We start from the raw sequence: 26,229 nt of genomic DNA on the forward strand, positions 1-26,229 counted from the left end.
ACCTCAAAAATATACGCCTGATCAAGCTATCTCAAAAGACACCGTCAGGTCCGACACAACAAGGTTCTACAAAGATTAGCACATCACTGATAATTAAACCTGGTGGAGTTGTAATATAGACACAGATGAATGTTTCTGGTTCAAATTCCTCAAGTTTATTGACAAATCAACTCCAACATGACTACAAGTGCCTTTTGAAACTTGTTGGTTACCTAACTGATAACAAATTCAAGCTAGACAATAGGTCACATAACTCATGACAATTGACATTGGAAGGGTCCTTTTCACCTCATTACTCCAGGGAACCACTTTTTACATATTTTAACAGTCCACAGAATTTCCATTATCAAAATGAAATGAGGGAAATGCTGAAGGCTAGCACCTAATTCCAGAACCACCTCCTCTGAGCTCTGACTGCCACTATCCTTCAAACGAGGAATCAAATTATAATGATACTCTCAAAAGCCCAGGCAGTGTCACAGGAGCCACAAACGCATTTGTTGTTGAATTTTTAAAAATAATTTGAATCTCAGAGTCGAGAGAAGATATAAAAAATCTTAAGTTAGCATCTGAGAGTGGGAAAGGAAATTCATGTTAAAAAAATATTTTCTTCCAAAGTTACAAGAAGCGTCTCATATTTCAGTGAACACATATATAAAACAATGAAAACAACAAGAACAACAAAGCCTTATTTCAGATCTCTTCCATTAACGTTGAATCAAAAGCGTAAATGGATTAAGTTAGCTCAGAGTAGAATGCAATATATGGTGCATGACTAGTTTTTAAGAAATTAGGAAGCAGAGCTCCTAGAGGAGAGTTCTATGCGATGGGATCAACCACGTCGCCTCCCATACCCAAAGGATAGTAGCATTAAAAACATTAATGTCACAACTAAAATGTCCTTATTTATGACCAACTTGAAGGTCCTAAGCCTCACAAATCCCGAACTTGTCACTCGTGACAGAAATACTGATTTGGGTGATGAATTTTCAAGTGTTTGGGAAGAAAAAACATTTCAATTTTGCATTATACCATAAAATCCATTGGTGAAATGAAACAACTTTAAATATACTTACCACTGATTCATCAACTTCTATATATAAGTGATTAAAATAATACCACACAGAACAAAAAAAACTAGTGTTTGCTCTTTATATATATCTGCCAAGTCACAATTTCAAAAGCAATTCTTAAGAAGAACCACATTAGTAATTTTGACAAAAACCATGAATGAAAATCGATTACATAGCAAACTAAATGAAAACTAAGAATAAAAAACACGTACCCACCTAAGCTTTCTGTCTCAAGTAGAGAATATGATAATCAGAACTCAAAAGAAACGCATGGTGACCCAGTTAACCCAATGAAATCAGAAACTAACAAACACATTGTTCATACCAATATACACCCACATATATATAAAACCTATAACAAACAAAGATAAATACGGTGACCCAGTTAAACCGAACAGCTACAAAGTCTTACAAATCCCAATATATATACTAGGACTGAGAAAAAAGAAGAGAAGAACCTGATCTATTCTTCCGATGATTCAAACCCTAAGCCGATGCTTCTCATGCTCGATCGTCTGAGAGATATCACAAACTATTAGGGCTGAGAAGATTTGGAGATGATTAGGGATGGAAATCGAAGAGAAAGAGAAGGGCTGAACAAGAGAGAGAAGGAGTAAGAGAGGCAGATAGAAGAGAGAGACCATGCTAGGTTAAATTGACGCACTCTGGTTCTCTTTAATCTTTATATCTGGTTCTCTTTAATCTTTATAGTGGATGGAATTCTGGTACCCATATTCAACCCGATTTAACCCCCGAATTAAGCAGCTTATTTTTGTCCAGCCCGTTTTTGACCTGCTCAGAAAAATAAGTCATCCAAATCCACTTATCACCAGCCAGGTTTGGGCGGGTGCGGATCTGAGAATAATTTTCCACACTTGATGCTTACTAATTTTTGTACTGTTCATGCAGAAGAAATATCCCACCATCGAATAATGTTCTTTTTTGCAACTAATCACAGCTAAAATGGTTCGAACCCCCTCTGGATGACTAACTGCATCTTCTGAGGACAAAATATAGGCATCATTACAGCTTGTCCAAGTTTCAAATTGAAGGAAAGAAAGCAATTTGTTTCATGGTTTATGTCACGAAGTTGACCTATTCCCTTGGTAAGCAAAATCAGATCCTCCAGTACAGCCAGTACAGCAAGCGCCATTACCATTTTCAGAAAGTTCAACCCTTCTCTTCTTCAATTTATCACGAAGAAAGCAAGTTAGAGTCGTGTCATCCCCATCATTTCTTTCCAAAATCTGGTTGGAATAAGTTTTATCTCTAGTCCTTGACATTTTGGCATGTTGGCAAACACTAGATGCCCCTGAATTTCCATGATCCATCATCTTAGAAATTGAACACTTTGGAGCTAATGAAATACTCTGGGAGCCCTCCAGTGTTTCAGAACTTCCACTTGTGTGTGATTTAGCTGCCTTTACAGAACATATTGCATACTCCAGCTGTTCTCCTGACCGTTCAGCACATCTGATCCTCCTAGGATGCCGGTTAGAAGCTCTTCCCTTCTTACACAGGCCACCATCATCCTCAATCAAGGTTTCGATGCCATCAGTGTCAGCCGTTGTTATTTCTAGACTTGCAGGGAGTGATACAAGACTCTGGCCAACCTTGGAAGGCTCAGTAGATTTATTCCTTGCACATGGTTTAGGAACCCTTTTCTTCACCGTAGCATGATTTCCATCCAATGCCTCAAACTCTTCATTCTTCTTCTCTAAACATCGCTTGGTTGCCCTTTTCTTCTTCGGAAAAGCAATATTGTTTCTTAAAGCCTCAACCACCACAGAATCATTTATCTCTGAGATTTCCTGCAAAAGTTTAGTGTATATACTCCTCAAATGTCGATTAGGAGCATCACCACCACCTACTGCCCTATGTAATTTTGGATCTGGACAAGATGATGAATGATTTTGAACTTGATCAATACATTTATCCTGCTCTAAATGTGACTCAGTCAACCTTTTCATCCATTCTGAAATGGTTTCATCTCCACTGAAGGTCTCAACCTCATTGGAATTGATCCTCTCTGTAATTTTCTCAGGTAGTTGAGTACATATATTTCTTTTAGCATTGTCTCGACTAAATGCCGCATCCTCTCCACCACTGCCGATAACTAACATTGTTGAATTTGGACTAGGTAATGAATGATCTTCAGTTGGATCAGTACTTTTGATCTTCTTTGAGTGTGGCGTAGTTACCCTTCTTTTCTTCTTAGAAATGGTACCATTTCCACAAAAGGTTTCAACCTCATCAGAGTTGGTCATCCCCGGGACTTCCTCTTGTATGTCAATGCATTTATTCTTCCTTGGTCGCAGTTTTGAAACCATTTCATTCTTTGCAGCATCATTCCCTCCAGATTGAAAAACCTCTTCACCATTGCCTATCATTAGGTCACATTCGGTTGGACCACCACCTTTACTCTTCATCAAGTTTGATTTAGTTACCTTTCTTCTCTTCTTTGAAATGGAATAATTTCCACCAAAGGTCTCAACCTCATCAGAGTTTGTTATTTCTGGAACTTCCTTGGGTAGTTCAATGCATTTTTTCTTCCTTGGATGTAATTTAGAAGACTTTTTATTCTTTGTAGCATCAGCCCTGCCAGATACACAAGCTTCTTCACCATTGGTGATCATTAATAAGTTCGAATCTGGACAGGATAATGGCTGCTCTTTTGTTGGACCACTACCTTTATTCTCATTTGAAAATGGGTTTGCTAGTGTTCTCTTCTCTGAAATGGCATTGTTGCCAGAAGCTATGTCAAATTCCTTGGGTTCAGCCCTCAGTCTGCAGACCAAATGAATCACACAATAATCAGCACCAGCAAAGGCACTGAAAACAATAATATAGAAATACTAAATTGAAGTGTTTTGAGTAGCATACCTTGATTTCCTCTTCTGTCTCCCAGAAGGAGCTTTTTTCTTCTTTGTAGCACTATCCCTATCAGATGCCCCGACATCTTTACTATTGGTTATTGTTGACAGTGTTGGCTCTGGACAAAGTGATGATGACTTTCTCGCTCTTTTCTTCTTTGAAGTGGCATCACCCCGACCGGAGTTCTCAAGCTCATTATTCATTAACCTTGAAACTTTCTCACTCTTTTCTTTTTTGTCGCTGCAATTCAACAAAAGCAATAAGAAGTCATATTCATACGTAATGCAGGCCTTGGCGCATGTTTAGGATTTTGAAACTAAAAAAAGTGATAGGTCTAATCCCTTAAAAAGTTGAAGATAGATAAAGAGACACAACTAGAAAGCAATTTACCTAGAAGAATTGGCTTTTGCCTTGGATTCTAGCCGCCTCCTGCACATAATGCACAAAAACCAATATAGTAAAAGTAAAACAACAGAATCCTAGATAAAAAATGTTTGACCATCATACCTCGACTGCCTCTTCCGTTTCTCAGAAGGATTTACATTTTCAGATTCAGGAATCGAATTCGTCAGAGTTAATGGAACGAAATCATTAGGTCCCAAGGCAGGTCGTTCAGACTCCCGATCAACAAAATTTGATATGAGAGCAGCTTTCTGTATATTTTTAGCCGCTTGAAGCAAAGGCACTTCATGTGGAAACAACACTTTCCATCTCCTTTTGAGACAAATAAGTCAAATAAAAAAAGTTCAGATCACTATAGTGTGATTTATAGAATTTGATGGGTTCAAAACTTCATACCTCCGGCACTGACTATCAGTACGTGGAGGCACACATGCAGCAACTTTAGACCAGCAATATCCATGTTCTGCAATTGCTGCTTCCAACCTTGAATCCTCTTCTTCAGTCCATTTATCAAGATTTAAAGAAGGATCTAAGGAATTGACCCATCTGGCACAAAAACCAAAGCCTCACAACTTAAACACATCAAATGCATCAACACTAACTTTTAAATTTAATTTATCATACCTTTCTCTACACTGTACTTGAGTCCGACCAGGCACATATTGAGCTATTTTCTTCCAGGTTTTGGGCCCAAAAAGCATTACAGCCACCTTTAAGCGTTTGTCCTCATCTGGAGTCCATTTCCCTACCCTTTGCCTGGCCGGGTTAAGGGATTGTTTCCATCTGCAGTTTCATAATTACACGATTTCATAAGTTATTTAACTGGTTTATTGCGAAAAAGCCACAAAAGGATCAATTATTAAACTGCTAGTCATCCACAGAATGTCTCACAATTGCACCAATTAACAATAACCAAAAAGCAAATTTCTACTAAGCATCTTACTTAGCTTAAGAAGAACTCCATCTAAAATGAAAACAAAAAATACTAACATGATTATACTTGGACAAGAAACACCAAGTAGTTATCACCTTACTGTGCACAAGCTAAAACCTAATAATCTTAGTAAAGAAGGCAAACCAGCGATTACTTGGTGCAACAATAAAAGCTTGGGCTGTCAAGTGTAGCTATAGAGAAAACTTGAAAATTAGGTCACTAACTTAGTCCACCCTTCCTAGCACCTTGGTGAGGAGACCATCATTGGCTGACACCCCTTTTAGCTGAAGTGGGAGCATACATCACAAAGAAGCTCATAAACAACTTGAGAAATAAGCCATCCAAAAGCCTTAGATACCACAAAAATACAAAGAAAATCCAACTACCATGAATATTTACTTTTTCATTCCTCTTTTTTTCTTCAGGTAAGCTAATGCGTTGACACATTGAACCTACAGTATCACAGAACAGTCCTATATCAATCAAATACACATGGCATATTTGTGTCATGAGTCATTTGGAAATGTTACTAGGTTATTAGTAGAAATTGCATGATAAAGTAGTGTTTTTATATAGCACAAAGTTTTTTTTATTATTTGTATTATTTATTATTTATTATTTATTTATTTTTATAAGTAAGATTGTATGTATTAACAAGAGTGTTCGAAAGGGCAACACATCCCTTAGAAACTACACAAAGCAAATAGGGCCTCTAAACTCTCAAAAGAGTCCAAAGAATAAACTAACTCCATCATGGATTTACAATTTCTCCCTAGAACCCAACAAAAAAGAGTGCTAATAATGGAATACTTCTACACACCAATAGGATTCTCCTTTCCTTCAAGCCATAAGCACCAACAAATGCACAAAGCCGTAAGCTTCCAACAATCACGGGCTTGGGCCCCCAATCAACACCCTCTCCAAGAAAATTATCTGTAAGACTATATAATAACCTTTAATCATTAAATACACATATCCGGGGCACGTCAGACTATACATGTCTGCCACATTTCATATACACATACTAAAGTGCCGTACTAAGCATGAACACTTATACGAAGCATTGTATTTATGGTGGCAGTCGACTAGTTTGTCTGACAACTGATGCCTATTCCTCAAGTACCCTATTGACTTTATAGTGCTGTTTTCAAATTTGAGTTTTCCATATGCATCTTCAGCATGCTTCACAGTCGAAAGCCCATAGGAGTAAGCTAGCTAAATGCAACTCAAGTTGGCATTATTTCCTTATATTTTTGTATAACAGAATTTTTAAATAGCATAATACAATATAAATCAGAGTGCATCCCATGTGAAGAAAGTATAGCGCTGTCACCAGTTTTCAACAACTAAAATAGGACCAGCTCCTCAAGGGAATTAAAGCCTTGATTAGTGTTATATGGACTTGCGTACATATATGGAATAGGTAAAGGTATGCACATAATAATCAGATTATCAAACTCACAAGCCTTAAAACACAAATACACAGCAATTTTGCATTTTTTCGTGATATAAAGTGTTCAACATGAGGCACCTCGCTCATTTTGAAATAATAACATAACTAACAGGATATGGACAGACAACTTTATGTGCAACTATATAAAACTTCAATTATCCGAAATACAACCTAGGTGCATGTCTAACCAGACAAGTCAGACACAATAGCATGTACTCAAACTGAAGTGTCATGTGTCAGACCCAGGTAAGACATGGGTAACATTAGTCTTGCTCTACTTTTTATGGCAAGTGGTCTAGCTCTATCCCAATCCTGTATTCTAAATTATGCACAGTGCTTATAAACCCAGTGACTGAAATCATCAGTCATTTTTTATATGCATTCGTATTAATATCTAAAAGTTTCTTAAAAATAATGAACTGACAGGTTAGAAATTTATTACTCCACTACTAAAAGTTTGCAGATAAGCACTTGTGCAACTACATAAACTATTTGTTTCCACTTTCCACGTCTTAGTTTAAGAAATCATTCATCTTCATATTCCATATATTAAATAAAGGGGTTTTCATTCATGGAGTGGATATAAAGGTCAACAAGAACAGGATTGAGTGCACCAAAATTCTCTAATGCGCCTACACAAGTGCAAACAAAGTTGTACAGTTTTCATTATTATCCTGATTATATATACATATGATTGTACCACCAGAAATACTATGGTAGATGTAGCAAATTCTACAAGGTAGAAGCAAGAATATCAAATCATGCCCCATCAGAATATCTATATCTATAATATATATATATATATATATATATAGATCATATCATGACCCATCAGAATATATAAATATTTAGAAAATCACATTACCAGATAATCAATGCACATAGATTTTGTCCACAAGAACTCCACTGCTCTTTCTTCAACAGAGAAAAAAAATTGTAGTGTTAACTTTTACTATTATGCTTATTTATTAGATGGCCACATTCAAACTGCAATGCAAACTCAAATCACCATTGAGATTGCTAACTGACCTATTAGAGCATTGGGTACCCGTCCTTCCTTCCAAAGTAGAAGCTACTAGCTGCCAATTACTCACGCCAAAAGTTTCTACAGCAGCACGAAGTTTATCATCCTCAGCCTCAGTCCACTCGCTTTTCAGTATCATAGCATTTAAACTTCTTTGATATCGTGCTAAACACTGAAATGGTGTCCTATTGGTTCCCAGTGATACTGCGATATCAATCCAGTTTTCGATCCCCTTCTGTTGGACAATATGCAGAAGATTCTTATCCTCCAAGTTAGTCCACGTATGGTGATTGATTAAGGGGTCTTCACAGTTCAGCCACCTGCAGAAATTTACCAGTTACATTTATAAAAAAGCAAGCAAACAAAGCAATCCACAGGATAATTGTTGTTAGAAAAGCAGAAAAATATGAGAGCAACATAGATATCTGTGATGATTTTTCATTGCAGGCACATTTAGCACCACAGTTTTGAGTAAAACACTATAATCCGTGAATCACACCTTATGAGGACCTATGTTGACTTGAGCTTTCATTCAGTTCTAACATTGGTAAAGGTTCTGTGATGGTTGCCATCATAAACATTTTTGGTACTTGAATTTACATGCTTCATAGAAAATCAAAAGGCAACTATAGTCAAGCACTGCATAAATCACCTAGTGGTATATCCTCTATATTCAAAGTGGAAGGTGGAGGGTTCAAGAGTTATTTCCTAGGAAAAAGGAAAAACAGTGCATAGATCTGTAAAAACCTAAATTGGAATCTACCTAGTAGAGATATAACTTCTCTAATAAAGAAAAAGGGGGTGGGACAAGTTCCACTCTACTATGTTTCAAATGAGAGAAAAAGAAAGTGTAGAGAAATGCACCCACTCTTCACATTTTTAGAGAAGGAAGGAGGATGCATTCCAATTAGATTGCTCACCAGCATCTGCTGGAGATATAGCTAAGGTTCTCTCCAACAAGCTCAAGGATGTTGTCTTTGAAATGGCCTCTGAAAATGCTTTAGTTCAGCATCGGCCAAAGCTTCAAGCAGTGCCTGTAGGTGATTGAAGTTCCACTGAAACTAGAAAATCTAGCACCAAATGTGCTGATTTCTGAACAGCGTACTATGTGATCTAGTTGGGATTATTTTAATTAGACATGATATTAAAGGCTTCTGCACTAAACTGATGTGTAGGATTCCATTGGCTTTAAGCCTGTTAGAATGTTTATGTATATATATATTTATGTTGGGTCATTATGCAATTACCCATAGTTGTTAGGATCATTGTGTAATTAGGTTATTACTCTTTTCCTTATATAAGCCTTTGTTGGCTTAGGGTTAATATATATACAATATACACAGATTTGCTCTCTCTCTCTCTCTCTCTCTCTCTCTCTCTCATGAATTCGAACATGGTATCAAAGCTATATGAATTCATCGGTGTGGGAAATGGCAATTGTGTTGTTCTTGTATAAGATTGGAATCGCGATCGGAATCGCGATTGTGGTGTTGGTGTCTTTGTTGGAGGTTTGGTCGCCAACAGGATTGAGGGCTCCTCGTTTGTCGTCCTTAGATCTGAAGCCTCATTCGTCGTCGTCAGACCTGAAGCCCATTTGGCTGCTCGAGTTGTTGCCGCTTTGGCTGTCAGCGACTCGCCGACATCCACCGTTGTTATTTGCAGAGGTGAGGCTTCATCGATTCGTCTTTTCTTTTGGCTGGAAGTTGCAGAGGTTCTGATTTGGTGTGGTGTCGCTGCTTATTGAGTCGGCCGCTTCTTGTGATTGGGTTGCCGTCGCCGCTGCGTGCTTGTCGGCGTCTGTCTGTGAGGTTGTGAAAAAGAACAACCGTGTTTGGCTACGCGGTTATGCTATTCCAACCCTGGTTTACTAAAACCGGGATAGCAGAGACTTGGTTTTAATCCAGACCAGATCCGACCCGGTTGCCAATATCTGGCCCGTTTGCCCAGATCCGGCCTGCTTGCCCAGATCTGGCCAGAATATAGATTCTGCATTTTTTTTTTTGGTTCTCTTCTCCATGGCTGCCAGTTCAGACCTGCTATCTTCTATCTCCTTCAATCCTCCCATGACTTCTGTCAAGCTCAATGGCAAAAATTATATTTTATGGGCCAAATCAGTAGCCATTTTCCTGAAAGCCAAAGGCTTTGGCACCCATTTGGTTAAGGATAAACCTAAAGACAGTGATGCTGAAATCAGTTCATGGGAACAAAGGGATGCTTAGATCATTTCTTTAATGCCGAATTGTATTGAATCTCATATTAGCTCCAACTTGTTATATCTGGACACTGCCAAGGAGATATGGACCCGACTCCAACAGTTATATTCGGGTGTTGGTAATATAACCAGAATTTATGAGGTGTGCAGACAATTCTTTGACCTCTAGTAAGGTACTCACAGTCTAGAAGAATACCTCTCACGGGGCAATGGGACTTTGTGAAGAAATGAACTTGTATCAACCCATCACCTCTAATGCGAAAAGCATGCAACAACAACGTGAGGATTTTAATGTTGTTCGGGTTCTCACAGGGTTGTCACCAGAGTATGAACCTGTTCGAGCACATATTTTGGGTAGCCCTGCACTTCCCTCTCTTCCTAATACGTTACCAAGACTCTAGTGTGTTACTTTATCTAGTGGCGCTTCAGGGGGTGCTTCAAGTGGTGTCACTGTTCCTCCTACCAGTGAACGTTCTGCCTTAGTTGTGAACCAGGGTGGCTTTCAGTCTTCTCGTAGCGGTGGCGGTCGTTTTACTTGTGGTCGTGGTCGTGGCAGAGGCAGAGACTCGAAACTTTGCCCTCACTGCGGTGTTATTAATGACACTGTCAATTACTGTTGGGATCTTCATGGGAAACCGCCACCTTTTTCCTATGCAAATCAAGTGACTTCTAATGAAGGGGATTCTTCTTTCTCAACCACACCCACTGTTCCACACGTGGCTGTTGAGCCTACTATGGTCACGATTCCCCGCGATGAGTATGCTCAGTTTCAGTCTCAACAACGGCCTTCCACCTCATCTTCCATGGTGTCGTTTCGTCAAAGTCCCTGGATTCTTAACTCTGGCGCATCCGATCACATGACTGGTAGTTCTCATCTCTTATCTGATTTTCAGTCTATTCCTTCCTCTCAAAGTGTTACTCTTGCTAATGGATCATCAACTAAGTTTTGGGTTTGGGAACTATTCATCTCACCTCTTCTATGTCCCTTTCCTCTGTGCTATATGTTCCTCAATTCCATTTTAATTTGTTGTCCATTAGTAAAATTACTAAATCTCTTAACTGCTCCGTTACATTTTATCCCACATGTTGTATTTTTCAAGATCTCAAGACGAAGAAGAAGTTTGGTACGGGACATGAAGTAAGTGGTTTGTATTACTTCGATCTTGCACCATCTCCCACGCTTCTTCAATCATCTTTGTCTTCTTTCTAGTGGCATTGTCGTCTCGGCCACCCATCATTATCAGTTTTGCAGCGTCAAGTCCCCGGTTTTAGTCGTGTTGAGTCCATGTCTTGTGAAGCATGTCAGCTTAGTAAGCATTGTCGTGTATCTTTCAAACCGAGAGCTAGTAATCACGTTGCTAGTCCTTTTCGGTTAGTTCATTCAGATGTATGGGGACCAATAAAACATATTTCTATTAATGGATTTCGTTATTTTGTGACTTTTGTGGATGATCATTCTCGTATGACTTGGTTGTTTTTAATGAAAAATTGTTCTGAGTTATTCTCTATTTGTTAAATATTTCGCAAAGAAATAAAAACTCAATTTGGGTGTTCCATTAAAGTTTTACGTTGTGACAATGCCAAAGAATATTTCTTGGACCCTTTTGAGACTTATTTTCATACTAAAGGCATCATTCATCAATCATCTTGTACTTATACTCCTCAACAAAACGGAGTAGTTGAACGTAAAAATCTTCATCTCCTGGAAGTCTGTCGTGCCCTTTTATTTCATATGCATGTTCCCAAACGTTTTTGGATTGATGTTATTCTTACGGCATGTCATCTTATTAATCGGATGCCTTCGTCAGTGTTACAAGGTAAATCTCCTCATTCTAATCTATTTTCCGACTCCGCATCGTTTAATCTTACTCCTCGGGTCTTTAGATGTGTGTGTTATGCCCATAACCTTGGACCTGATCTAGATAAACTCGACCCTCATGCCACTAAGTGTGTTTTTCTTGGGTATTCTTGCACTCAGAAGGGTTATCGTTGCTACAATCCTCATTTTCAACGCTATTTCACGATTGCTGATGTCTCCTTTTCTGAGTTTCTCCCATATTTTTCTGATTCTACTACTCCTCTCGATATTACTCCTGAGCCACCTATGCCAACGGTTCCCTCTCTGTTTCCTGCTTCTGCACCTCCTCGCTCCGTTGTCCCTTGCAGGTTTATACTCCACGACCTCGACCGCTTACTTCGCTCCCTCCATTTCCTTCAGAGTCTTTGGATCCTCTGAGTTTGCTTGACGATTTGCCTATTGCTCTCCGTAAAGGTATTCGGTCGTGTGTTACTGCACATCCCATTTCTAACTTTGTCTCCTACCATCATATTTCATCCTGTTTATCTTGTTTTTTATTCAAAGTGTCTGCTACTTTTGTTCCCAAGACTTTGCAGGATGCTCTTTCTGATTCGGATTGGCGCCAAGCCATGGTAGATGAAATGGATGCCCTTCACCATAATCGAACATGGGATCTTGTTCCCTTACCTCCGGGCTCCAAAACGGTTGGTTGTAAGTGAGTCTGCACAGTTAAATACCTTCACGATGGGTCTATTGAGCGGTTGAAGGCTCGTCTAGTGGCAAAAGGGTACACTCAGACTTATGGTGTTGATTATGATGAGACTTTTTCCCCTGTTGCTAAGATTTCTTCTATTCGGGTTCTTATTTCCATTCCCACCAATTGTAACTGGCCGTTGTTTCAATTGGATGTCAAAAATGCCTTCTTATATGGTGATCTGGTTGAAGAAGTTTATATGGAACAACCACTTGGGTTTGTTGCTCAGGGGGAGTATCGTCACACTGTTTGTCGACTTAAAAATGCCCTGTATGGATTGAAACAATCTCCACGGGCTTGGTTTGAAAAATTTTATGAGGCGGCATTAGAATTTGGTCTTAACAGATGCTAGACCAATCATTCGGTATTTCACCTGCGCACTAAAGCTAGCCTCATTTTTCTTGTGGTGAATGTAGATGATACTGTGATCATAGGTGATGATTCTGAAGGCATTGCTAAGTTGAAGTTGTTTCTGCAAAATCGATTCCACACTATAGACTTGGGAAAACTTAGGTACTTCTTGGGTATTAAAGTTGCTAGATCCAAGGAAGGTATAAGTTTATCTCAACGAAAATATGTGTTCACTTGCTAGAAGAAACGGGTATGTTAGGTGGTCGTCCGGTTGATGCTCCTATCGATTCAAATACAAAACTTGTGTCTGATGAAGGTGATCTATTTAATGACCCAGACAGATTTCGTCGCCTTGTTGGGAAATCAATTTATCTCACTATCACTGGACCTAATATTTCATATGCAGTTAGTGTTGTAAGTCAGTTCATGGGAGCTCCTAGAATGCCACATTGGATTGTTGTTCTTCGGATTATCCGATATCTCAAGCAAGCTCCAGGTTTTGGGTTACTATACAAATCAAATGGTCATCTCAAGGTGGAAGGTTTTACAGATGTTAACTGGGCTTGTTCTCCTTCAGATAGGAGATCTACTACAGGCTACTGCACATTTGTAGGAGGAAATCTTGTTACATGAAGAAGTAAAAAACAAACGGTGGTAGCTCGATCTAGTGCTGAAGCTGAGTACAGGCCCATACCACTAGTGAGTTGACACGGATACAACATTTTCTAAAAGAACTTGGGTTGATAGTTGAAGCTCCTACTCCATTGTTCTGTGATAATCAAGCAGCTGTTCACATTACATCAAATCCTGTGTTTCATGAGAGGACCAAACATATTGAGGTTGATTGTCACTTCATTCGAGAAAAAATATTAAGTGGGAGCATCTCTACTCCATTTGTGAAGTCTGAAGATCAACTAGCTGATATGTTTACCAAAGCATTGGGTCATAACCGGTTAAGGACTATCTGTTCCAAGCTGGGATTATTTGATATATATTCTCCAGCTTGAGGGGGAGTGTTAGAATGTTTATGTATATATATATATATATATATATATATATATATATATGTTGGGTGATTATGTAATTACCCATAGTTGTTAGGATCATTGTGTAATTAGGTAACATTGTGTAATTAGGTTATTACTCTTTTCCTTTATAAAAGCCTTTGTTCGCTTAGGGTTAATACATATACAATATACACACATTTGTTCTCACTTACTCTCTCTCTCATGAATTCGAACAAAGCCTATGAGCTTAACTGCGTATCTTCTCCTTCTCCCCTCTCCCTCTCTCAACACACACACACCCTTTGGTAGCAGATCTGTTGAATAGATTGCTAAATCAAGGTTCCTTCAAATAATTAATAAAAGCTTCATGATGGGGGGGAGTAGAATTTGTATCTCCCGTTTGTCGCATCCAGACAACATGGTTGTCCGTTTTCGATTGCAAGGAGAGTATTAGGAACATCTCTTTTCCATCACTGGCTAGAGATTTTTCATTGTTGATATCAGTTTCAGAATGCATATGAAATATAATTAACATCAATAGCGTTGTTGTATTTTTGTATTCTTAAGATAAGACCTAAAATACAATACTAATAATTAGCCACTGAAATAATTATACTTACCCTTTGGGACTAAGTTTGAGAAGACTGAATGCTAAGATCTGATCATAAAGATTGACCTACGGCTGATCTCATTGAAGAAAGAACTAATTATCCCTATGAAGTAGGATATTCACATTCAACTTAGCTGGTGAAAATCCAAATCTGTTTAGATGTCACTGTTGAAAATGTTAAATAAAGAAAAAAAAAATACAAAATAATTTCATGTAGCCGGGTAGAGGAGGAAGAAAAAAGGAAATTTAAACGGTCTACCTTTGTCTTGGTGGCTTTGGGTCTTTTAACTCCCAAGCCCCAGGTAAAGACTGGTAGAAAAAAAGAGTACTGTGAGGCCTTTTCCAGCTGTCCAAAGGTGGTGTTGGTACACTGAATTAGATAGTGCCCTCCGCTAAATCTCAGGGTCGGCTGAAAGTAGAAATATGTTGACAAAGGGTCAGGCATGGGTTGGTAAATGATTGTGATAATATACCCTTTCTGCAACTGTTATTATATTCTCCATTCACAAGATTCAGATGCCAATTCTATTATCAAAGATTCTCAGTGATCTCAACAGAAATCATCTAAATTCTTGCCTTCTGTCCTTCCATTCTGAGACCCAAGCTGGAAAATGGTGTTTTATAAAGATAATGTGGTTGAAAAGCACTTCTTATATGGATGGTGTAGTGATCCATGAATTAAGATGATAATTTGCATATTTATCAATGCTCATTTTCCACAGATTGACGTGAAACTCACCTTCCACTGGAAAACTCATTAATCCAAGAATTGACATCTGTAGTTGATGTTTTGACTTTTGAGCAAAAATTTCCTTTTCTAGTCTTTATATCGTTCTAGACTCAGGTTTTTAAAATCCACAGGCTAATTCTTGTGTAAAAAATTCTTCAAATTGCTCAAGGCTCTTAAATTGATTTGATCAGTCTAAAGCTCCTTCAAAAATTTAAGTCCCAGTCTGGTAAGTGATTCATAAGCAAGATAGCAAGACTATAAGAATCAATAGAGGTCTCACAATACTCTTTCTATTGATATGAGCATTTGACTGTAAGAATCAATGGAGGCCTCACAATACTCTTTCTATTCATATGAGCATTTGACTATAAGAATCAATGGAGGCCTCACAATACTCTTTCTATTCATATGAGCATTTTTAGAAGATAAAAGGACAATCCGTTTATCTTAATTTTGTAACTTAGAAACCACCAAAGAATATACATAAATACTGTGAAAATAGAGCTTTATAGATTAGGTTTTTCATTTTTGCGGAGAGAAGATCAAGTTACCTTGTTTGACATTCTGCTCCAGAGCGACTTGGAATGTACATGGAAGCCAATTGATCCCAGTTAACCTTGGGCAGAAATAATCTAATATTATCATGGGTGATATCATGATCCCTGATAGATTCAATAATGCTGTCAAAATCATTTGCAACTCCTGAAGAATTCCCAACACCACTGTCATGTAAACAAGTGAAAATATGCTTAAGAAATAAAAATATTTAAAGAAATTAATATTCCAAATAAATGTCAGATACACACTTTAAGATGCAGCCATAAAGGCTAAACTCCCATGAGCTACATAACAGTCACCAATAGGCAGTCACAACATGAGCTTCACTTAAGGAATATATATATAAATAGCTTATCAATCATCATAGGACTCCACTAAATCAATACTTTTTCCTTTTTTATTTTAGATTTTGATCAACACTTATCTACATAATCTAATTGCAAAAATGAAAATTTAAAGGTGTTCCATAAAAAAATGAAAGAATAAAGGCAAAGAACTAAGAATCATAAAAGTAGAAGTACAACCCATTAACTTCTATTAAAACCTCCAAACACAACAGACGAATTAGACAAAAAAGACACTAGACATAAAGTAGCCAAAGTTAGTTTGCTTTATTTTCGATGGTGACTAAAATATCCACAAAAAGTACACGTGTGCAGAAGACACACCATGGTTTGCATATGTTGACGCTGATACAGACACGGATGCAAACACAGTAATGGACTCGGGGACAAATCAGCCATAACATAACGGAACTGGGTATCGCGATCGTGTTTTTTTTTTTACCTCGCATATAGGATCTAAAATTCACCAATACATAAATTTTTTCAACACACTCAAATAAATTATGGGATTTGATTAATTTAAGTGATTTTTGTTTTATTTTTATAGATTATTGAATTTTAAGTTGATGTTTTCAGTAAAAGCTTGCCTAAAATTTATTTATTTATTATTTTTTAAATAAAAAAATGAAACCTTACCCCTTATTGATTTCCTAAGTTTGAGCAAATCCAGCAACTCAAAGTCATTCCATTTCCTTTGTCATAACTCCCACCCACCCTGCACATGCACATATCCGATTTATTAAGGAGATCCAATAATCAACAAATGCTTCTTGACGGGTGTTTCGTGGCTGCCAAATTTTGTTACTTAAATTTACACCAAACATCCTTTTATCAGTATAAACAAAAACACTGTAGTTACCTGGTAGAGATGTTTCTAGTTGTTGTGCATTTGGCTGCCTCATGGCAGCGTTATAGACCCACTTTAAAGGTTCAGAATATAAAACTCTTTTAAGACAAAACTTTCAATTTGGTCTATTATTTAATGACTTCTAATGTTAGGCTCTATTTTTGTTTTTACCACGTCCAGAACCTTTGTCTTACATCCATAGCCTTATAACATGATGAATGTGCAGAAGAGTTTCTCAGTGTTAAAACGAAAAAAGGCTAGTGGTGAAAGATAACAGAGAAGCAAGAGAACAGGTGAAACGGTTGAGAAGTTCAACTAAAGTAAGATCGGATCACTGTTACACCCAAAACCTGATGAACGACTTAATTCTTTCTGGAACTTGGAGGTTAAAGAAGAAGAAAGATGAAAATAACAGAAGAGAGAAGTCTAGTCAATCACGCCTAGATTCTTAGGCAATCATGCTAGAGAAGACGCATCGTGCACTTTAAACAAAAGGTAAAATGTCTTCACTACTTCAAAACAAAAACACATCACTACATAAAATGGATTCTAGGTCTGAAGCCATATAAACTTGGTGGGTAAGTAAGATACTTAGACGAAGACTTCAATCTTTATTTAAGCTCACTAAACCTATAAGATTTAATCCAAAGCAAAAAGCACTCAAACAAGAAACTGCCATGCTTACGATACTCTACAATGCAAAACCAACATACCAAAATACCCCAGATAACATAATTCAGAACATACCTAGCCTAAAGCTGATGACATCAAAATGTATTAAGAGCCTTAAAAACATAAATTTTCAAACCCATCAAGCTCCCTAACAGCTCCCACCTTGAAATTGAAACAATTTTATCAAATTAGGCTTTTATTTGTCCATTTACTTTTTATTTTTTTATTTTTTATAGGACCATTCTGAATCTTACTAACAAACTCTTTAAGGAAATGTTGTCTTTTATTAAAAAAGGAATCCTAGCTCTGAAGGTATAGAAGAATTCGAATCGGTCATCCATTCATATTGTACCTTCTATTCTTACTGAACTTTGAAAATTAATACAGCAACACTGTAAGCCAGCAAACAAATATCCCTTTAAATTAATAGGCTGGTTGATAATTCGGTGTGGGAGTATTGATAATTCATTTAAAAGGAAAAAGAAAATTATAAAGTTCCGTTAATTTTAATGAAAGAGGTGCATAATTAAAACATAATGAGTATGCATTGTGACTGCTCCAAACCCTGAAGTAAGAAATTATATCACACCGGAATATGAGAATACCTGAATTGATCAACTGATTTCTGAAGCAACGCTTCTTGAAATTGTTGTTTTATTCCCTTTGCAAGATCTTCCTTTTCTTTATTTGTCCACTTTTCCCGACTGAATGAGACTGGAAATTTTGTCAATGCCATTCTATAACTAGAAACATGAGAATTCTCCGCAGGGCCATAATATATAGCAGGAACCTTTTTCTCATTAACCTGCAAAAACCGAAGACTCTCATCAAACATCAAGATAATATCGTTGATTATCAGAGTATGAAGGTTATCAAACCACCAAAACCAATATTCCTGTGAGTCTAAAGGTATGTTCCAAAAATGTGATCGAAGAAAAGGGAGACCAGAATCTGTTACAAATTGCCCAAACAAAATAAGATACATTACGAAAGTTAAGACTGTTGACCAGAAGAGTCACATTACAACTGGATAGTTTAAAAGCTCAGCAGTTTTTACTTCTAAACCTTCCAAATTCAAAACAACCCCACATGCAGGGTTAGACCCATATAATCATCACTCAAAAGTTAGGCAAGTCATATTATCTATGGCAATTATACAGTAATTGTTATAAAAAAAAAAAGGCCAATTATATTCAACATCATCATCAGCATCTAACTAATCTAGTACTAAGGTACAGTATCTTACTACAAAACACAATAGGCTACAAAATCTTTATTCAATCTATTGCTTTGAATGAAAAGTTGCATACCCTATATATAACCCAGTGGAGGAGGTTCTTAAGAAGATAAATACTAGAGAGCTAAGGAACTCAAGGAAATTAATAAGTACTTAATAATTAAGTAACCTACAGGTGGCAAGTGGGTGGCAGAATTACAGACATCATCTTCCGAGTGCATAATGTAGGATCAGTAGAAGAACACTGATGCAAAAAGTATTGATGCAGAACAGTGCTGCAGAATGGTCTTTTGTACTGAGAATTATAAATTTTAGGTTTAAGGAACAAATACCCCCATTGGTGATGACACATGGGGTATACAACTCTAAAAAAATAGCAACATAAAAAATCCATATTTCCCAAAGTATAGATTCTTTTGTGAGTTGATGCAAAAAGCCCACCTGTACTACATAAGTCATGCAAGTTGCCCCCTGGAATGCAATTAGCGCCCCCCACACCACGCCTCCTCCCCCCCCCCCTCTCAACTATTGAAAATGTTTTTTTATAGTTGGAGGTGGTGAGGTGGTGAGCTATATTTTAAGTTCAAAGGAACAACTTGCTAAAACTTGTATTGTATCGAATGTCTCATAAGGAACCGTCATTCGGCTACTAGGCCATCTATCTTACAGTAAGCAAAATATTTAGCATTAAAAAAATACAAGAACAATGCATCCATGTCACAAAAATGAGAGTGATGAAATAGATCATTGGAATAATCAGACGAGATACAAATAGTATGCCCGTTCACCCCTTCCACGAGCTTAACCTCTGGAACTTGAATATGCTCCATTCGGGGTAGGGGGCTGGGTTGGGAGCTTATGGGTGCGGTGCCATTCCTGAGACTTCCTTGGGATTATAGGGGCTCACGAGGTGCCGCCACTTGACGTTAGGATAAAAATTAAGGGTGACATCTAATAGTGATACTTAAGAAAAGTAGTCTTAAGTGGTATGGAAATATATTAGGTTGACTAAAAGATCAGTAGAAGCACTAATAAGAAAAAGGAAGATTAGTTCAAATAAAAGGTAAATCAGAAGAGGTAGACCAAACCTAAAATGTAATAAACTATAAGAAAGGTCTTAAGGAATAAAATAGGACAAAGATATAGATTGTGATAGAAAGAGCATAAGAATTCATATACTCAGCCACATACAATTAGGACAAGAAGAATAATGACTACTCGACAAAAGGATCTGTTAATATGGAATATGATTCTATAATATAAAAAATTGAGTATGCAAAAAATATCTTATTCAACTAAGAGGAGGAAAGTATGTCTCTTGGTCAGTCATTCAATTTCTCTTATGCAAAACAATCACATAAGAGAGAAAAGGCCACAATCTATGCATTCCAAATTCTTCGTCACCAACCACATTAACACTTTGTCCAGCTGCAGCTCTCGTCCGGAAAATATAGAAATCACTTAAAATGCTCCTTAAATCCTAAAATATAAAGGATTACATAAAGAACTTACCAGTAGAATACTAACATAAAAAGGAACACTGAATATGCCGCTACTGAAACAAATTTTTTTATTATCAAGGTCCCAAGTGAGCCCAAAAACAAAAATCAAACATTTTCCAAATTTTTTATCAAATAAACAAAAACACAATGATTCAAAAAAACAAAAAAAAAAAGTTCCCCCACCCAGTAATGCATTTCAGCTTAGTGCAGAAAATAAAACACAAAAATGCAGCTAAAAGCAATGGACATTAAGATAGAGCTATGAAGGTGCCAATTCCCGCATGAGAAAGTTGTAACGCATGCCAACGGAAGCAGTATATGAAGCACAAACATCTCTAACTGGCAGACTTGGTAAGTTTGATTGTAAAAATGATCAAAGGATTCTTTTAGACAACCCAGTACAAAAACATTAAAAAAATCTGACTTCACTAGGCAATGATGATGTACAAGGAATTGTGCTTTCTGAAGACCTTCCGCAAGAGCCAAAATTTAATCCTCGATGGCATATCCTGAACCTGAAGGCACAGAGGAAGCTAGAAGAAGTTCTCCATTGCGATCCTTCAGAATACCCCAGCACCAAGTCGACAACGATTGCCTAAACACTGCCTAAACACTGCCGTCAAGATTAATTTTGATTTTCGTTCTGGTTGAAGGCTTCAAGAGATAGGGCAAGCTTAATTTTTTACTTGTTAACTTTAAAACAAGTAATCAACAGTCACGATCTATTAGCATTTCCGGCATAATGTATTGTATAAGACTGTTAAATATCCACTAATTCTGAAAGTAATAGAATACATATTGCTTAGTGCTTACTAATTGATTTTGAAGACCACTTCTTTTAAATGGATATGGCTTCACTGATATGATTCCAAATGCAAGAGTACTTAAAATTTCAATCGGAACAACCTAGGAAATAGAAGCTACCTCCCAGCTATGATCATGAATGAGTAACGTAAAACAAAATTTTTAATTCTTAGAGTTTTGCCATATAATATCAATAAAAATGTAAAGGGTAAAGTGCAAAACACACCCCTGCTATATACAGAATGTGCAAGAAACAACCCCACTTTTTAAGAAGTACATATAAACCCCTGTATTTTGAGAATTTGTAGCAAATTGCCCCATGGTCAACAATTTTGACCAAATATTTTTTTATAAAACCAAAATTCCAAAATTTTGAAATAAGTGTTTTTTATTTTTATTTTGTCATAAGAGCATTTTGGGTATTTCAGTCTTCAAATTGAAGAATTGTCCTTATTTGCTCAATTTGAAAAATGTAGGGTTTTTTTTTTTTTTTTTTTTTTAACACCAGAGGTGTATTTGCACATTCTATATATAGCAAGGTTTTTTTTTTTTTTTTTTTTTTTTTTTTTTTTTGGGACTTTACCCAAATATAAAAGAAAATCATGATAAATCAACAAATATTACAATATAGATGGGACAAAACCAATTGTAAGTCCTAACATCTGAATTTATATCACCAAGTATTGGTGTTTCGTGGTAACCCTGGGTTGGACCTCACTTCCGACTATCAATTTCATAGAATTCCCTGGTGACCATATTACGATTAGATTCTTTTTACTAGAAAACAGAATCACTAACTGATTTAGTAAATATGGTATTCAAATCTAGTTGAAAGTGCAAACAAATCACAGTGAAAATTTATATAAAAAACAATATAAAAAGAATAAAGAATGAATGAGAGAATAACCTTTGCATTTGCTCTTTGCTTTGGCACTGAAATTAATTGCACACGAGCATCCTTCTTCTGGGACAATGCTCGCCCAGTTTTTCTTCTGCAAGCAAACTGAAAGTCTTTGAGGATTTTAACACGGTCCTTCAGTTTTTGGTTCTCCTCAATCCTTGCTTCTATCTGAATCAGCTTACTTCTAAGAAATTTCTGACAGGACCTGTTCTTCTTAATGGCATCAATGAACACCAGTGCAGATTTCGGGAACCTAGAATCTCTAGAAGGCAAGGTAGCTAAATCATGACCACCTAATTCATGCCAGTCAATTAAACCAGAAAGCTGGGTCCCAGGAATATTCTTACTCAATGATTCCAAATTCTGGGTGATGGTACAAGGATCCACACAATCTGGACATCCTTCAAAAACATTACTTCTGTCTGCTGACAAATTATCAGTAGGGTACCTCTCCGAGGATATGTTGGTGGTATGAACCTGCTCAGGTTTATGTAAGTAACTCTCTGTGCCGTGTTTCTGACTGCCTGCATTAGAATATGAAAAAATATATATATTTAAAAATTTTCAGGGGCATGATCAAAAGAGGAAGGATTAAAAATCTCAAAAGATGCAGATGCAACTGTAAAGTAAAATGAAAGCCAATTTGGTCTGAAGCTCAAGAATGAATCTCTATTTGCATTTACATATGACTCAGAAGGACACATACTATGAAACTGTCACTCACCAACAAGGGCTTGAAACAAACATACAAGCAAAAGAACTTAACCATCCCCCCCCCTCCCCCCCTTCTCCCAAGAAAAAGAAAAGGAGAGAACAAAACAAAAACAGACCAAATTTAGGCAAAGGATCTCATGTATGTAAGTTTAATAGTCCAGTAACATTCAAGCTGCAATTATGAGGTACATCAATGGCATAAGAACTTATGGATATAGTTTTAAGCATGAAATTATGAAGGGAAGAATGGCGACATAACTGCCGTTATTGTATTAGATATTGAAAAAAAAATAGGTACAAGAAAATTCTAACATTATCAGAAAAGGGGATCAGTGAAAAACTCATAAACAGAAAAATGAACAATCTATTATATCGGGAACAACAAGAAGCTGCAACAGGCATGTGAGGGCAACAGTAAAAAAGATGCAGATTCTAATTAATACAACCAACTAGCATGCCAACTTTATTTGGTGTAGCCAGAAAAACCTATTACCCCAGCTTACATGTAAGCAGAAGAGAACCACCAAAACTCTACCATATTCACATCAAACTTGGATCACCAGCACATCCAAAAGTTTTGTTTAACTAATAATCCCACACAATCTAAGGGTTAAGTTTTCATTTCTACTGTTTAGTTCAATGCAAGAATGTCAAAGCAAATAAAATCCACTACCATCAGTATTCTCATTTAATAAATAAATGATAAATTTTCTTTGCAGATTTAGTACCAAATATCAAATAACAAGGAACAATGAATCTAGTGGCCACTCAAAGAATTCGATCCTTTTAATTTGCAACTTGAGAAAAACCATATATAAAAGAGGAAAATCTGCACAAAGAACACCTATCAACAGCTGTCCAAGTAACATCTTACGAGTCAACTCAGACACTCCCATCACAACAGCAGGGCTAGTTATACTAACTAGAGACCCTCGTTCACCGTTCCTCTCTAGATTCTAACTAGAGCGGTATCCATGTATCCTTCAATAACACTTCGACTATATTTTCAACACATTCCTTTCAGTCTTCCCTCGTAATAGAGTCTTCAACCAAAAGGTCTGATCACTAATGCAACAGTTTTAATAAATCAATTCTTCAATAACTTTGTCATTCCAACTTTTGTAATGGTCCAACTGACATGCTCATGGATGGTTATGATATTACAAAAACATGTTTCTTTTTTGCATAATACTTTACCATAAAGGATCGCCACTCTTATAAGGTATTTAAAATCCTTTCATTAACTCAACTGATAGGCATTCATCACACTACAAGAAACATGCTATTATTTTTACATTTCATCGAGGATAACCTCCACTTAGTCTCCTCCACTTTCAAATGCAAGGAAAAAAAAGTTGCTCATGGGCATCTTTGGCAATAAATACTACTATATCTGCTAAAATTAACTTGATTCTATGCCATTTTCCACAAACATCGTGAATACCTGTAAAATGATATCATCAAATAAACAACACTGCCAATAATCAGGGACCATTAAATCTTTTCCAAATTATGCCCAATAGAATAATCCTACAGAGTGAAAAATATCAAACCTCAATCGATGCAACCAGTGCCTAAGAGTATCATGATAAAAATTTCAATTGTCTTATTTTTATTCTCTCTCCATCTGGTTACAACATCATCTTTAATTATTCTCTTTTGAGATCCCACCATATAGTTTTCTTTAGACAACGGAAAGAGAAAGCATGCTTCTACTCTCTAAGCTTTCTCACCAATCGCATAAACTAAAATCACTGCCACCGTAGTCAATTAGTCTGGCATGTATCTGAACCAACTATCTAACACTATTGTCTAATGTTCTAATCCTTAGGATTCCTAAGTACTCCAAGTCAGATGGCTGCATCAAAGAGATAAAGTTTCTCGCTCATTTTCACATGATATCCACATTGTTCACAAATATTAATTTTTGACTAAACAAATTTCCCCTGGGATTGGCTTTGGCCTTTCTGCACAGCTTAGTTGGAGGGCAAAGAAGGCCTCCTCCCGGAGGGACCTGAGTCATCAGTGAGATACCACTATGTGCACTACAACAGTCTTTCCCCCTAAATCCCCAAAATTTTTATGCGACTAAATCGTTATACAAAATATTCATCTTTCTAACAGTTCAAATCCAAAAAAAAGTCCAAAATCACTCAATTGCTTGCCAAAAAAAAAACAACCATGAAACTAATAATAAATTGCACAACAACTTCAATTTCAACTAAATAAATAGAGAGGGATTTCAAATCGATATACTTACCATTATCATACCGACCGAACCGCTTCTTGATTGCCCGTAGAATCTCGAAATCGTCATCATCATCGTCCCAGGTAACCGGCGGAAGCGAACACAGGGGCTTCATATTGAGTGAAGCATCATCGTCGATGGGAATCGAGAACCGCTCCTGTATTCTACGGACCAATTTGAGGTCGTCATCGTCGTCAGAGTCAGAGAAGGCGCCACCTGGAACGGTGGTGGCCGTGGCTGAGGGGCACGGAATGTCATCAGGGTTGGTCCCGCTGAGAATGCACGCCTTCCTTAGGGCTTCCATGTCCTCTTCGAAGCCGTCGCCAGCGTCACTTCCAGAGAAGTCTTTGTCGTCTCCTGTGTTCGAAGCCATTGATTTCTTAAAAATCAATCAATCAACAGATAATAGAATCGAAGTTCTCAGTATTTAAAGTTTTAAAAGCATGTTAGGGTTTATATAATAGATGAAATGCTGCAGTTTGGCGGTAAAATACACACAAACATATACACACAAACAAGATGTTAATGGAGGACGCTTCGTTTGGACCTGTTCCAACAAAGCTAGAATTGGATTAGCCCAAAAGCAGCCCAAATTAAATGAAACTCAACCAACTAGTTGAATATTAGGCGCTACTAGCTCAAATTGGATTCTCCTTACTGCCTTAGGCTAGCCTGGTCCAATTAAGTGTACCTCTTAAGTGGTGGTGCCCACAACAACTACATTCCATAAAATAATAATACATATAAAATTGAAAAGTAGGATTTTGATATATAAATACATATATACAAAAAAATATAAGTATATTTTAGGGGACAAAATCCACTCATGTGCTATAGGAGAGCCGGTTCCATCCGATGAGGAACATGTGTTCCTCCTTGTGACACGTCACTGGTAACTAAAAAGACAAATTTTTAGTAACAAAATTTTATCGAACATGACAAAACCTTTTTACACACACACGCATATATATATATATATATATATATATATATATATATATATATAAATGAGTATTAATGTATATATATCAATTTGTATTAATATTCACTATTCATCTCTTTTTGTTGTTTGGGATACATGTTAGGAAAAAGTTGAGAGCCTTGCATCACAACATTTTCCTAACGTATATCCCAACTTTCTCTGTATCAACATCCCAATATTTTCCTAACGTAAATCCCA

General features: G+C 36.9%; 1 protein-coding gene across 3 annotated transcripts; it reads right to left on the reverse strand.

Moving 5' to 3' along the window:
• Positions 1 to 1,125: 1,125 nt before the first annotated feature.
• LOC132287150 (uncharacterized) lies at positions 1,126 to 25,587 on the reverse strand. Of its 3 annotated transcripts, XR_009472938.1 has the most exons (12): positions 25,062 to 25,587; positions 22,094 to 22,611; positions 18,249 to 18,448; positions 15,774 to 15,944; positions 7,766 to 8,080; positions 4,974 to 5,132; positions 4,746 to 4,895; positions 4,455 to 4,661; positions 4,338 to 4,376; positions 3,957 to 4,187; positions 1,715 to 3,860; positions 1,126 to 1,588 (listed from the first exon to the last, which is right to left on the reverse strand). XR_009472938.1 is itself a non-coding variant. In XM_059789668.1 (11 exons), the coding sequence occupies exons 1-11, from the start codon at positions 25,420 to 25,422 to the stop codon at positions 2,156 to 2,158; spliced, it is 4,056 nt and encodes a 1,351-aa protein (XP_059645651.1). In that variant the 5' UTR covers positions 25,423 to 25,587; the 3' UTR covers positions 1,126 to 2,155. The 3 variants fall into 3 exon arrangements, 2 of the variants coding, with proteins under 2 accessions (XP_059645651.1, XP_059645652.1); XM_059789668.1 differs by having other exon boundaries at positions 1,126 to 3,860; XM_059789669.1 differs by lacking the exon at positions 25,062 to 25,587 and having other exon boundaries at positions 1,126 to 3,860; positions 22,094 to 22,349; positions 22,435 to 22,608.
• Positions 25,588 to 26,229: the final 642 nt, after the last annotated feature.

The sequence above is a fragment of the Cornus florida genome, unplaced genomic scaffold, assembly GCF_030987335.1.
Source record: "Cornus florida cultivar Cherokee Brave unplaced genomic scaffold, ASM3098733v1 CherokeeBrave_3.0.0_Hap2_Chr11, whole genome shotgun sequence".
Taxonomy (NCBI): Eukaryota; Viridiplantae; Streptophyta; class Magnoliopsida; order Cornales; family Cornaceae; genus Cornus; species Cornus florida.